General features: G+C 41.5%; 1 protein-coding gene across 3 annotated transcripts in view; it reads left to right on the top strand.

Moving 5' to 3' along the window:
• The window catches only part of FER1L6 (fer-1 like family member 6), a 176,123-nt gene extending 161,973 nt beyond the window's left edge, over positions 1-14,150 (top strand). For all 3 annotated transcript variants that reach the window (XM_045004365.1, XM_045004364.1, XM_045004366.1), the window contains 5 exons: positions 836-934; positions 3,420-3,661; positions 8,049-8,212; positions 9,361-9,461; positions 11,956-14,150. In XM_045004365.1, the coding sequence (XP_044860300.1) occupies positions 836-934; positions 3,420-3,661; positions 8,049-8,212; positions 9,361-9,461; positions 11,956-12,139 (790 nt within the window). In that variant the 3' untranslated portion in view covers positions 12,140-14,150. The remainder of the gene's footprint in view (positions 1-835; positions 935-3,419; positions 3,662-8,048; positions 8,213-9,360; positions 9,462-11,955) is intronic.
• Positions 14,151-15,448: the final 1,298 nt, after the last annotated feature.

Below are 15,448 nucleotides of genomic sequence, written 5' to 3'. Positions count from 1 at the left end.
AATGTTAATCAGCAGAGGGGTTTAGATTTCTGCAAGAGACCTTGGCTTTGGAAGATGCTGTACGCCAATTAGCCTGAAGAAAGGTACACAAAAATAGTGCAAGACAAACAGGTAGATATGCATGTTGCTAAGGCTTTCAACACCTACAAGCATACATGTGCATTCAAAGTGAAAAGAGCACAGTGGAGTTCATTCCCATTCCTGGATGCTGCTATAAAATGTCTCTCCTGGAGGTTACCTTTATCCATGCTCCCTAAAGGTGTTTCGGAACAGCATTTCCCCTCCTTTTTCATGTACTAGATTACACTCAATATCATATATTGTCAGCAACAAAATCTCTGAAGAGGAGACTTCCCCCCCCCCTCCGTCTGCCTAAATGGGTCTTGCCCTCATTGGCAAGTTACTCAGTATTTTGTGGATGCTCAGATGATGTTGCTCAGTCCAGTCTAGCCCTGTTTCATTGCAGTATTTTTGTGATCAGAATTAAAAAAATAACATAGGCAAACAACCAGCGAGGAATTTTCCACTGTTCTGAGGCTGCTGGCAACACCTACTGTCACTCTGCATTCTCATGAGCTAAGAGAACAGCCCCTAACTCTATTATATCACAAGAAACTCCAATAGACATAAGGAGTCTGATTCTGATCCCATCCTTCAAACCAGTTTTACATCAACATAACACACTTTATGTTAAGGAAATTGCTACTGATTCATACCAGTGTCTGATTAGACTCAGGCCCTATGTGTACTCAGGAAGGATGAAGAGAAATTAACTGGAAGGCCTTTTGCTACTGTGAATTGAAATATACAAAATGCTGGTTTCTTTCTTTTTCAGTTACGAATTGAGAGTAATCATCTGGAATACGGAAGATGTAATTTTAGAGGATGAGAATATCTTCACAGGACAAAAATCAAGTGACATCTATGTAAAAGGGTGCGTTCATCTGGATATCACTTTTTGCGTCTCTTCATTTATTCCTTGAGAGGACGATTAATATCTGATTCAAGCTATCCATTGACGACCAGAGTCACAAAGCTTATGGGGTTGTATTAACAATGCTGTTCTCCTTGTGAGACATTTCTGGGATCTTGATAATTTGCTGTGACTGTGTGCCAAAAATAGCCAGCCATTCTGGAAACTAGTTAGTCCTCTTTCACCTTTAAATATAGACTCATTAAGCCTAATTCACTACTCACACAGAGTAAAATCAGGAGTAGCGCCATTCACTTGGTGTGAGTAGAGAATAAAGTCCAAAACTTTATGGGTTAAATGCAAATGCCTACAGCATTTGGAACTAGGGGTGCTGGGGGTGCTGCTGCACCCCGGTGCTTCAAGTGGTTTCCATCATATACAGGGTTTACAGTTTGCTTCAATGGCTCTCAGAACCCCCACTATAAAAATTGTTCCAGCACCCGTAGCTTATAGGGATACATAGTAGTGTTACATAATGAGTTGAGAGAAATTATAACCAGCTTAGTGAAGTTAGTAATAAAAAAATTGAGAAGTATCATAGGAGATTCCTGTGGGAAATCCATTCTAACCAGATATTTGTTGACTGGAGTATGTGTGTGAGTGAATGGCAGGGAAGAGTGTGTGTGAAGAATTTTTCATTGGCATTTTATAGCTTATCTTTCCTGTTTCTATTACACTGCTTCAAAATTACAAAATTACTCAGGATAGTTAAGTCCAAAGCAGACTGTGAGGAGTTACAAAGGGACTCACAAAACCGAGTGACCGGGCAACAAACTGGCAGATGAAATTCAGTATTGATAATGCAAAGTAATGCACATTGGAAAACATAATTCCAATTGTACAGACAAAATGGTGGGGTCTAAATTAGCTCTTGCCACTCAAGAAAGAGATCTTGGAGTCATTGTAGATAGTTCTCAGAAAACATCCACTCAGTGTGCAGCGGTTAACAGGATGTTAGGAACCATTAGTAAAGGGATAGATAATAAGACAATATATAATAATGCCACTATATAAACCAGTGGTACGCCCACACCTTGAATACTGCATGCAGTTCTAGTTGCTCCATCTCAAAAAAGATACATTAGATTTGGAAAAGGTACAGAGAAAGGCAGCAGAAATGATTAGGGGTATGGAACAGCTTCTGTATGAGGAGAGATTAAAAAGCCTGGGACTTTTCAGCTTAGAAAAGAGATGACGAAGGGGGGATGTGATAGAGGTTTATAAAATCATGAATGGTGTGGAGAAAGTGAATAGGGAAGTGTTATTTACTCCTTTACATAACATAAGAACCAGGGGTCACCCAATGAAATTAATAGGCAGCAGATTTAAAACAAACACAAGGAAGTACTTCTTCACGCAACACACAGTCAACCTGTAGAACTCATTGCCAGGAGATATTGTGAATGTCAAAGCTATAACTTGGTTCAAAAATAACTAGATAAGACAGGTCTATCAATGGCTATTAGTCAAGATGGTCAGGGATGCAACCCCATGCTCTGGGTGCCAGAAGCGGAGCTAGATGGGGGATGGATCACTCAAAAATTGCCTTGTTCTGTTCATTCCCTCTGAAGCAGTTGGCATTGCTACTGTTGGAAGACAGGATACCAGGCTAGAGGGACCATTGGTCTGACCCAGTATGACCGTTCTTATGTCCTTAATGCCATCTTTGAGACTGTTCATTTTTTTGAATCACCTTTTTATAATATTGCCACTCATGAATATTGGTTAACTTTTTTTGGATGTGGTGCAAATTTTTAAATATTGATTAGAAATTATAGCCAATCATCTGCAGAACTAAAAACCAAGTAGATACATTCATAAATAACCTCCAAAAGATATGTATTTTTAGAGAAGCACAATATGAATTTTTTGTAATATTCCTTTGCATATGATACATTGTTTATGATGCATCAAAAAACAAGAACAAACCAGAAAAAAATTTGGCGAAACGAGTCAGCCATGCTTACACCTGACATCCTTCATGCTGGAGCACTTGCAGATACAAATAATTTTGGTTCTAACATCAAGCACCTAAATCAGCATGTGAGACTGTCAGGAAATCTACCAGCTAAGGCACAAAATCTACTCATATACCTTTTATCATGGTGATTGATAATGAAAACACTTATGTTAGTTTGCTTGCCCATAAAAATATTTTTAATGATTAGCCAGTGGTGAATGGGAAATTAGAATTGTGCAAATCTCTCCTAAGTAGAACTCACATTATCCCTCTAAACTTTTGATAGTGATTTTCAGTCACTGGAAGCCTGAGCCACATTTGAATGGTGTTTTAGATATTAGCCACCACCAAAGCCTTCCAGTTGCTCTACTAACATTGATTATGAAAGAAAGGATTGATAACTAAAAATTATTGTAATTGAATTTGAATACCCACAGTACAGCTTCCCTATTAACCTTACTGTATTCACCTGTGTGCATGCTATAGGTGGTTAAAGGGACTGGAAGATGACAAACAGGAGACAGATGTGCATTACAACTCCTTGACGGGAGAAGGGAACTTCAACTGGCGCTTTGTGTTTCCATTCCACTACCTCCCAGCTGAGAAACAAATGGTGGTCAGTAAGAAAGAAAACATATTTTCCTTGGAAAAGACAGAACGCAAAATGCCAGCAGTGCTGGTGCTCCAGGTTTGGGACTTTGAAAGACTTTCTTCTGATGATTTCTTGGGTAAGCAAACAGTGAAGTCAACTGAACTTCAGCTAAAATCTTCATAGACCTTTATTTTGTAAAAAAGTGTTGAAGGAGGTATCTAAGGAACAATTATCAGTTGCCTTCCATGAATCCACTTAACGGCTAGAATGCCTAACACATATATGGTTTTGGCTACACAAATGGATGGGTCTGAGTGGCATATTTTTGGAGGCTGATTAAAAGTTATCTCGCTCAACCCCCATGTTTAAATGATGGTCATATTTTTCTATAATGTCAGGCATTACTTAATAGGGACCAAAGTCTAGAAATCGTCCATGAAAAGTGTATATTTAGGCCAATCGGTATCTCCCTGACAATGTAGGATTTTAATCTTATTTGCCAGGAGTATGTTCTCAAGTGCTTTGTACAGTTGAGAATAAAATTGCTCTGGTGGCTGAGTTTCCACTACACCCATTCAAAGATTATTCCAGACTAACACAGGTCACTGTTAGGAAATATTCCCTGATATTCATCCCAAAGTATCTCTTACTCCAGTTCATTCCATTACTCCTTAAACCACCTAAAACAATTCCTCTCCATGCTTCAAATATTGTATTCCTCTCTCCTATGCCCTATAAATATCATTTAGACAAATATACTTTGTCTCCCTCCTCTCTCTTACTTATCTATATATCTCTGTCTCATCTACATATTTATATTGCTCTAGTTACTATAGTAGGTAGCCATCTAATACAGGAGCTTCAAACTTTTGCATGGTGTCAGTATAGTGCCAATCTATTAAAAAAGGGAATAAGGACAGCCCAGGAAATTACAGGCCAGGCAGTTTAACTTCAGTTCCTGGAAAGTTAATGGAGCAAATAACCAAGCAATTAATTTGCAAACACCTAGATGATGATAAGGTGATAAGTAACAGTCAAAATGGATTTGTCAATAGCAAATAATGCCAAACCAACCTAATAGTTTTCTTTGACAGGGTAACAAGCTTTGTGAATGGGGGGAAGCAGTAGATGTGGTATATCTTGACTTTAGTAAGGCTTTTGATACCGTCTGGCATGACCTTCTCATAAACAAACTAGGGAAATATAGCGAAGATGAAGCTATTATAAGGTGGGTGCACAACTGGTTGAAAACTGTTCCCAGAGAGTAGTTATCAGTGGTTCACAAGCAAGCTGGAAGGGCATAATGAGGGGGGTCCCGCAGGGATCAGTTCTGGGTCGAGTTCTGTTCAATATCATCATCAGTGTTTTAGATAATGGCATAGAAAGTACACTTATAAAGTTTGTGGATGATACCAAGCTGGGAGGGGTTGCAAGTGCTTTGGAGGATAGCAGTAAAATTCAAAATGATCTGGACAAACTGGAGAAATGGTCTGAAGTAAATAGGATAAAATCAAAAAGGACAAATGCAAAGTAGTTCATTTAGGAAGCAACAATCAAGTACACATGCATAAAATGAGAAATGACTGCCTAGGAAAGAATATGGCCAAAAGGGATCTTGTGGACAAGCTAAATATAAGTCAACAGTGTAACACTGTTGTGAAAAAAGTGAACATCATTGTAGTGGGGTGGACCCCGCTCCGGCCCGGAGGGGTTTAAAAAGTGGCCTGGCAGGAGAAGACAGCCTTTAGCCTGGGCTGATTGAGGAAGTGGCTGCAGCTGGGGGCCACGCCCCAAACTGAGCCACAGGCCTTATAAGAAGGCAGGGAAGCCAGAAGCCCAGACAGTCTCTCTCTGGCTATAGAGAGAGATGGGCCTGGTTGCTGGGAAATAGAGACCAGGTACTTGAGTGCAGCAGGGCTGGGGAAGGCTGAGGAGCTGGGGGGCTCCAGCCTAGAAAGCCCCAGGCTGCGGCCTAGCAGTGGGCCAATAGGTACTGGGGGTTGCAGGGGGGCAACCTAGGGGTAGGCCAAGGCAGCAGGTCCAAACCCTCCTTGCCAGGGATGAGTTGGCTGAGACTGCAGTCTGCCCCAGAGTGTGGGGCTAGACAATGACTGGCAGTAGCCAAATACTGAGGCAAGGTGGGGATAGAGGGTGGGGGTTCCCTGAGGAGGGGAGACCCAGAGAGAAAGGGGTTACTGCCAGGGGGCAGCACCCCATGTAAAAGGGCACCGGGTCCAGGGAGGGACACGGGGGGCCTAAGAACAGGTGGATCACCAGCCTGCAAAGGGCGCTCCATTGCCTGGAACGAGCTAATTCCCGGAGTAACCAGTAGGAGGCGCTGCAGGGGTGAGTCCGACCCGTTACAATCATTCAGGGTTGTATTAGCAGGAGTGTTGTAAGCAAGACATGAGAAATTATTCTTCCATTCTACTCTGCTCTGATAAGATCTCAGCTGGAGTATTATGTTCAGTTCTGGGTGTCATATTTCAAGAAAGATGTGGACAAATACGTGAAAGTCCAGAGGAGAGCAACAAAAATGATTAAGGTCTAAAAAAATATGACCTATGAGGGAAGATTGAAAAAATTGGGTTTATTTAGTCTGGAGAAGAGAAGACTGAGGGAGGCTATGAGAACAGTTTTGAAGTACATAAAACACCTGTCAGGGATGGTCTAGATAATACCTAGTCCTACCATGAATGCAGGGGAATGGACTAGATGACCTCTCAAGGTCCCCTATTGTCTTATAATTCTATGATTCTGTGAAAAGCCTGTTACAAGGAGGAGGGTGAAAATTGCAGTAAGGGAGGTTTAGGTTGAACTTTAGGAAAACCTTCCTATCTGTCAGGGTGGAAGCACTGGAATAAATTGCCTAGGGAGGTTGTGAAATCTCCATTTTTGGAGCTTTTAAAGAAGTGGTTAGACAAACACCTTTCAGGAATGGTCTAGTTATTACATAGTCCTGCCTTGAGTGCAGGGAACTGAACTAGATGACCTGTTGAGGTCCCTTCCAGTCCTACACTTCTATGGTTCTGTTCCAGCCTCAGGAGATTAGGTTGTAGATTCATGGGGTTTTGGTTTGGTGGATGTGTGTGAGAGAGATGATGCTTAGGAAGGTCTAGTGCAAGCTGGTCTGTGTTGCACTGTGTTCTAAAGGTAGCGAGGCATTCTTCTTGTATTATTGCTTTTTGCTTTTTGCTTTTTTTTTGGTGCCCAAAATGTGGTACTTCAAATAAATAAAGACCTGAGGTGGAATCCTAGCCTCCTTGAAATCAATGACAAAACTCTCATTCACTTCACTAGGGATAGGATTTCACCTCCAGTCCCTGCCATGAAGAGCTTTCAATTTAAATGTGACATGATACACATGAAAGGGACTGAACTGGGCAGAAAAAAAGGAGGGATGGAGAAAATAAAGGGTGTATTGGAAGCTTTCTAGCTCCATGAGTCAATGGGAAGTGGTCATCCCCATCAGTCCTGCATCCAGCTGGGAAGATGGGAGGACCATGCACATTTAGTCCTTTTAATCTCCCCTGGTAAATCATTTTCTTCACTTCCTTAACCACTTTTATTTCTCTTCCATTAATTCCTTTTGATGAGTCAACATCTTTCTGGTATTGAGATGCCCTGAACTGCATGAGTATTGCACACCATCTGCGTTAGACTGCTTGGCTTTCCACCTCAAAGTTATGCACTAGGACAGCTTTCTCTAACCGTGGTGGCCACGGTTTTCAAAAACCTGATTTCATGTGCCTCCATTTCTGAATGTCCAACTTGTGACACTAAAAGAGGCCTAATTTTCAGAACATGCTGAGACCCTTACTTCAGAGAATCAGGGCCTTTTAAAGTGTCTCAAGTCAGTCATCCAAAAAACTGATGCACCCCAGATGATTAATCACTTTTGAAAATCTTGACCAGTCTTGCTGGATCCTTAGAGGGGGTTGTTATCCTGCTCTCTCTGGGAACTCCCATAGAAGCTCATGTTTGCTGTCTTCCTGTTCACTGCTCCATTCATACTGATTTTATAACATACACAGACTGAAACAAAAATAAAATCTAGACAAATCAGTAACAAATGTTCTACATCACCTTTCTTTGCCTGTCTTAATAAGGGAGTTAAAAATCCTCATTTATTATGGCAGATTGATCTGTCCAACTTCTGATGATGTTTTTCAAAAGCCTTGGTGGATCCCTCAGAGTTCACACTGTTACTTTGCCAGTATCTTTGAGAACTACTGCTCAGATCCTTGGAAGAGGTATTGGGGTATTTGCTGAGTAACAGTTTGGATATCAACTCACTAGGTGTATTTAAATAAGAGCCATGTGTTTAGTAGCAAAGCGAACCATTAGGCACTCAGATACTACAGACATGGGGGCCATACATGCAGATGATATTTAGCTACAAATAGGATCTCAGAGTAGTTTACTGTTGTGTCCAAGCTGGGCTATGCATGAATTAATTGGTTGTTCTTTGATTGTGTTTACATCTGAAATGTCTAAGTAAGAGATGGTATATTTTTCTCCAGGCTCCCTTGAAATGAAACTGAATGAATTTCCTCGAGCAGCCAAGTCTGCCAAGAGTTGTGACATAGGCATGGTAACAGCAACAAGTAAAGAAAACAAGATATCCATATTTCAGCAAAAGCGTGTCAGAGGATGGTGGCCTTTCATCAAAGCTGGGGAGCTCACTGTAAGCAGATCACTAATGACTAAGATGAGCAATCTAAGTTTACTAGAAGTGCCTCCCTCATGTACAGATACTCTGATGATAGGCACCTTACAAAGAGACAGAAAAGTACTCATCTCACAGAGATCAGCTGAGCAGTAATATTATATATTGTAAAAGCAGCAAAGAATCCTGTGGCACCTTATAGACTAACAGACGTTTTGCAGCATGAGCTTTCGTGGGTGAATGCCCACTTCGTCAGATGGCATCCGACGAAGTGGGCATTCACCCATGAAAGCTCATGCTGCAAAATGTCTGTTAGTCTATAAGGTGCCACAGGATTCTTTGCTGCTTTTACAGAACCAGACTAACACGGCTACCTCTCTGATATTATATATTGTAACTTCCATGTAGGACAACCTAACTTTACATGACTGAAGCTGTGGCTGTTATTAAAAAGAACATTAATAATTCAAGTGATATAACTTCATGAGAACAGGGCTGCCCGCGGGGGTGGGGGGGAAATGGGGCAATTTGCCCCAGGCCCCACAGGGGCCCTGCGAGCCCTGGCCGAGAATCCCTTCCCTGGCTACTCACCCGGCGGCGGTCCGGGTCTTCGGTGGCACTTCGGCGGCGGGCCCTTCACTCGCTCCAGGTCTTCGGTGGCACTTCGGTGGCGGGTCCTTCGGTGCTGCTGAAGACTCGGAGCGAGTGAAGGACCCACCGCCGCAGACTCAGAGCGTCGCCTGGTGAGTACAAGCACAGTAGTGGGTGGCACCTTTTTTTATGTCTGCTCCCCTGCTTTGCCCCAGGCCCCCTGAATCCTCTGGGCGGCCCTGCATGAGAAGGTCCAATAGACGTGATTTTTATCAGTATTAACATTTGGGGGGGGGTGACCCTTATCAAATTACATTGTTATAGGCTCTTCATAATAACGAAGGAAGGTAAATTAAGAATTGCTTCTCAGAGTTTGTGGTTGTCAATTCTTGAATGTAACTAGCTCACTATTAATGAGTATAGTTATTTATGATTCAGTCAACTAACTTAAAACTAGGCCTATCTATTTTTGTGAATGTCTCCTGGGTGCTAACTGGTTAATGGGTGGTTATTGTTTAATAACTCTGGATTAAATATTTGAACAGATATTGATCAAAATTTACTCTCTGATGTAGGGCAAAGTGGAAGCTGAATTCCATTTAGTCACTGCAGAGGAAGCTGAGAAGAGTCCGGTAGGGAAAGCTCGGAAGGAACCTGAGCCTTTGGAGAAACCCAAGTGAGTAGGAGCATATTCACTAAGTGGGATAAGGAAGCTGGTATAGTGGTTAGAGCAAGGAATTTAGCAGGAGTGCTCCTTGTGTCTGCTTCTGTCTCTGGTACTGTCTTTTTATGTAACTCCAGCAGAATCTCAGATATAAAATCCCAGATATAAAAATGTGGAGTAATGATATTTACCTAGAGTATCTGACAGGAATATTGTTGGGCTTAAATAATTAATATTTGCTAGTGCTTCACAATTGTTATGTTAATCAATATCTGCTATGCCTGTCATTGCTAACCTATACATCTAGGGGGTTGCTTCTCAATATTAGATGTGAGGGATTCTTTGTCCATACATGAAGGAATCCACAAATCTGATTTGTGTGTGTATGTCTGGTATTTGTATGTATAAATTAGACACATGCCAATGACTGTGCACACTTGACTTTAGAAATCTGGCTATATGGGAATGGTACAATTTTATCACATCTATATTCACTTATTGAATTTCACAGCCAAAGAATGAGGCTACCTATTTTTCAACATACGACTGTGTAAGGTTTTTTTAAAGTCCTTTCACAAAGCAAAAGGTCCAGAATGAATGTTTTATCTAACCAAATTCCACCAATTGAGGTTTTTGTATCAGAAAAACATTCATGTAATCAGTTTAGGTTTATGCAGTTAATTCTGTTACAGCGATGAGCTATGGAAAGACAAGGAATGTGAAATGAGATTCCCTACTACAAAAGATTTTTAAAATCTTATTCCAAGTGGTAACTTTAATCAGTGAAGAATTTCACTCTCTCCATCAAAAAGATGTTCAATTGAGCTTCTGGATTTTCTGATCTTCTAGCAGGATGGCATTTGTGGATGACCATGAGATTAATTACAAGACTTCAACAACTTTATGAAAAAATATGCAGACAACACTCATTACAATATAGCATTTTAATTGTATTTCCCTTATTGTAACATCTCCAGAACCTTGGGATATACTTGGTGTAGGATCAATAAGCAATATCTCAAAAGAACATATTCTGTTACCTTGAATTATGCCAAACAGTATTTTGCTCTCTGAATAGTCCCATTATACACAACTGACAGACACTGGCCCAGTTCATTCCTGAGATAAATCGGAGAGGCACAATGTCTTTCAGAGCTCCCCAGCGTGCAGTGGGGAGATGCCTCCTGGACTGTCTCTTGGTTGCATGTGACTTGCACTTTTCTCTGCAGTCAGTCAGCTTTGCTGGCCAGCATGAAGAGGATCAGGGTCATGGTCCTTCCTCTTTTGATAAGTGTGCTCTAGTGGTGGGGCAGGAAGAAGCATCCCTGCACTCAGAAGAATTTTGGATTGCAGCTCTGGTTGCCCCCTCCATAGTGGAAAGGTTCCTTGTACCTTTCCCACCTCTGTGCACCTTTGCGAAAAACAACCACAATCTGGCCTTTGGGGTTTGGTGGCCAGAGATTCCCAAATAATGTTTGGTCAAGACCCAGATTTTAAAACTGCATGTGAATGGATTGCATTCTGCGGCTTCCCAGCACTCTGCCAGGACTGACTCATATGTGCCATACGTGTTTGAAAAGTTTAGCAATGTGACTATAACCAGGAAAGCAAATTATTTGTAGTAGCTACTCACTAGGATTCTCATCCTAAAGCAACTGATGTCAATGGGAGTCTTTCCACTGGGCTTTGGGTCAGGCCCAAGAATCACAGGACCTCTAAACTTCACATTTAAAGCTTGCTGTAGGTTAATATGTAAATTAGGACCCCCCAAGATTTGTCTTAATTTGCATAGTTCTGAAATGCAAAATATACAGTTCATTCTTCACAGTGGCACGTGTGGTGTGTGTTATGAGATGTGGAGGTTAAAAACAGAAGAATGGCCATACTGGGTCAGACCAATGATCCATCAACCCCAGTATTCTGTCTTCCCACAGAGACCAGTGCCAGATGCTTTAGAGGGAATAAACAGAACAGGGCAATCACTGAGTGATCCATCCCCTGTTGCCCATCCCAACTTCTGGCAGTCAGAGGTCTAAGGACACCCAGAGCATGGGCTTGCGTCTCTGACCATTTTGGCTAATAGCCATTGACAGACCTATCCTCCATGAACTCATCTAATTCCTTTTTAAACCCTGTTATACTTTTGGCCTTTACACCATCCCCTGGCAACAAGTTCCACAGGTTGTCTGTGTGTTATGTGAAGAAAAACCTTCTGCCTGTTAATTTCATTGAGTGACTCCTGGTTCTTGTGTTATGTCAAGAGGTAAATAATGCATCCTCCTGTTCACTTTCTCTGCACCATTCATGATGGACTGTTGAGTGATCCAAAGGTGCTTAGCACTTTCAGAAGTGCTCTGAGTATTAAGAACTTTTAGTGGATTCCAAGGTCTTAAAAGGTCCTTTTGTAAGTGATATTTTTTACACAGCATGAGTTTTGTAATGTAATATCTTTTGGAAATGTCTAGATCTTGCCTTACCAATCTTTTCTCTCTTTTCTTCCCTTCAGCCGCCCAGACACTTCCTTCTCCTGGTTTGTAAATCCTTTCAAGTGTTTGTATCACCTCATCTGGAGAAATTACAAGAAGTACATCATCATTGCTCTGATTCTGATTATTCTGATGATCTTCTTGGTGCTTTTCATTTACACTTTGCCTGGTGCAATCAGTCGTAAGATTGTTGTAGGATCTTAGACAATTACACCTCTCCTTGTAGCTAATCATACACAAGTACTGCAGTTAAAAATAAAAACTTGACTTCACAATTAATGAACCTGAAACATATTCTGCCAATTATAAAGATAGACATAACCATTCATTCCAGGAAAATGAAACTGACTCAAAATATTTTAACACTCTACTCCTTTGGCTGCTTATTCAGAAGCAACCTGATGTGCATTATCATTAAGGAACTGCTAGAACTTTATTAACTATTTTAAAGTTTGATTCTGTGTCCCTTATTAAATGTGAAAATACATTCTTTGATATTGCACAAAAACTGTATTATAAATAGTAAATATTAATTAATATTATATCTAAATTACCAAATATTGAGAGAGAAATGTTATCCATAAACATGAGAACTAGGAAGTATGCCCTGTGTGTTCTTTGCATAATGTTGTAACTGATGATTTTAATGTTTTTTCATGATTTTATATTGATGTACATGATTTTTTAAAGATAGTTTGTTCATGCAGATCAAAGGTGAAATTCTCTCCTTTGTTGTCATATACAAATTTTTAAATATCTAAAATAATTGTATTATGCTCCAAAATCTCAAGATATTGCCCTCACGTAAATAACCAAAGCGGGAGAGAGGAATGAGGAGGTATAGGAAAAGGAGAAAAAAATCTATTTTCAGATGTGGTTTGAAAATTGATGGAGAGTTAGTGAAGGAGAGAGATGCAGAAAAGAGTGTCCACTAGAGAGAAAGGGCTCTTGCATAAGTAGTGGGAACATTGTATTGAGAAGAGGATTTGCTCTATCTGCCAGATGAACAGAGAGAATGAGAAAGGAAACAAAGAGAAGGTGCAGGCTGGAACAAATCATGGGGGATTTAAAAAACAAGGGGTAAAATCCTGGTCGCACTGAAGTCCCAGTCCAAAACACAGAACATTTTATACATTTTCATACAGGAGGTCAAACTAGAATGGTCTAATGTTCCCTTCTTGCCTTTAATCCATGAATATAAATAATTAATAGCCATAAAAATCCCCATGGGCTGATAGTTGGTTAGACAGACATGTATTAGATCTGGCCTTGCAGATAATTCATTCCACCATTCTAAAGCCGTAGGAGTAAGAATTAGAATGTAAGCTCTCTGGTTAAGGGACTAGCTATTCTTGTGGGTTCCGGAAAGCACCTAGCATGTTTTTGGACACTTTAACATAGTAATACAAATGAATTATCTAGATGCAGTGTTGCCACATAGTTGAGATTGAATGGGCAAAGAGCCTGAAATGTGCTCTCCTCTCTTCAAGGTAAGTTGATCCTTCTATGTGAGGATATGAAGCACATTAACAAGACAGTGTGGGGAAAGCTTGCATTGTCACTGCTGGTGCTTGGCCCGTTCTGTGGCCCTACAGAGGATGTTGGTTCTCCGGGGCTGTCCGTCTGGCAAGCACTGAAGTCATTTTAAAAAATGAAAATAAATCAAACTGCCAAATAGCAAACGTTTTGCATTTAAAAGGGATTAAACTCCATGAACAACAAGATTTAGTATTTCTTGTGGCTTTCACATTCTAAGTATTTTGTAAACATTAACAAGCTAACTTTAAGTGTGTGAGCAGGCCTGTTAAAATTAAACGTGTGCTTAAGTGCTCTGCTGGACTGGGGCCTTCACGTGGTGTATTTTACCTTTGTGTTTTTAATATGACAAAGAAATAGATGGAGTTTGCGTTAGTTAGTCATTAACAGGATAAGGAAGTGATGCTGCCAGGTGCTGCACACCCTCAGTATCCACTGACCACAATAGGAGTTGAGGACATTCTGCATCGTCTTTAAAAGGCCCTAACCCAGTATGGTGCATGCTTGCCTGGCATTTTTAATGTATTCCTCTGACACTGCTAGTTTTTATTTTACTGTGTACTTAACTCTGTATTACACTGATGGGCAAATCCTGTTTCTCCTAATAAGCCTTGCTGTGTCTGTGAACCTTTGAATTATGATGATTTAACTGAGCTAATTTTGTTATGTATAAATAAAATTATTTTAATAAAAAAGCTCAGATGAACAGTTTCTACTGTCTTATAATAGTCTGGAAGGCAACACGCTGATTCTTTAAGCAGAACCTTCTGTTTAAGTATCGGACAATAGGTCTGATCTTTCAAGGTGCTAAGTGCCCACCTCCCTTGATTTTAAGACTAGAGTATGATTTTGATTATGTGCCGACATGGGGGAGTAAGAATTCTTCTGGCACCCATGTACTGGCTACCAGGCCCTGGGTCTAGGTATATAGCAATGAGCAGGTGCTATGTGTCTGCTTTTTAGGGTGACCAGATGTCACCCTAGGGACAGTCCCGATACTTGGGGCCTTTTCTTATATGGGTTCCTATTATCCCTCCACCCCCATCCTGATTTTTCACACTTGCTATCAGGTCACCCTACTGCTTTTTCCTTCCTGGTGGAGGTGGGCAGGAAGGAGCAAGAGGTGGACAGACTCTTGACTGGCTGAAGCCTGTTCCTGCAGCATTGAAATCAACAAGAGGTTTGCCATTGACTTCAGTGGGCACAGGACCAAGCCCTTGTTGGTCAGAGCAGCTGAGCTGGCACAGAGGTGTTGTAACTAGCTGCTGGTATAGGCCAGCAGCAAGTTTCTAGCCAGTTGACAGAGCAAGGAAGAAGCAGGAACAGAATTGTGACTCGGAGAGGGGTCTGAGTCACAGTGTGTCAGGCACTGGCCCCCAGGAGTCAGGCCTAGAGGTTGGAGCAGAGGTTGGCACCAGATGTAGGGTCGGGACCAGGCCCAGGGACAGGTCAGGGTTAGTACTGAGATCAGAGCCAAATCAGTACTGTAGCTGGAGTCCAGATACAAGGCAAAAGTCGAAGCCGAGTGATCAGCGTCCGAGGGTCCCAGGAGTGGGGGTCAGAAGGCAGAGGCAGGACTGGAGCAGATCAGCAACAGGGCTGGGACAAGATCAGAGTAGGGCAAAGACAAGGCTGGAGTGGGCTGGAACAGGGTTTGCGCAAGAACAGGAACTGGATCCAGAGCAGGAGCTGGATGGCGATCAGATAGGAATAGAAAGAAACTGAGGCAGGCTGGAGGCCTGGGGGCAGATAACCACTAGAAAACATTCCCCTTCAGAACCCGGACTTTGCAATCTCTATATTCCTCTGCTCTCAGCCAATAGGTGTGAAACCCACTGACAGAATGTGTATCTCATCCCTTCTTTAGTGGCTGATCCACATAGAAGATAACTTACTATCGCTACCGGTTACTCCATTAGATCAGGTGGTAGAGGTTTGTGCTGTGGCTCTAACAGTCCAAAACCTGCTGATGATGCA

Source organism: Mauremys mutica, chromosome 2 (genome assembly GCF_020497125.1).
Source record: "Mauremys mutica isolate MM-2020 ecotype Southern chromosome 2, ASM2049712v1, whole genome shotgun sequence".
Classification (NCBI taxonomy): Eukaryota; Metazoa; Chordata; order Testudines; family Geoemydidae; genus Mauremys; species Mauremys mutica.
Note: the sequence above shows the minus strand (reverse complement) of the source record. Positions and strands in the feature narration are given on the sequence as shown.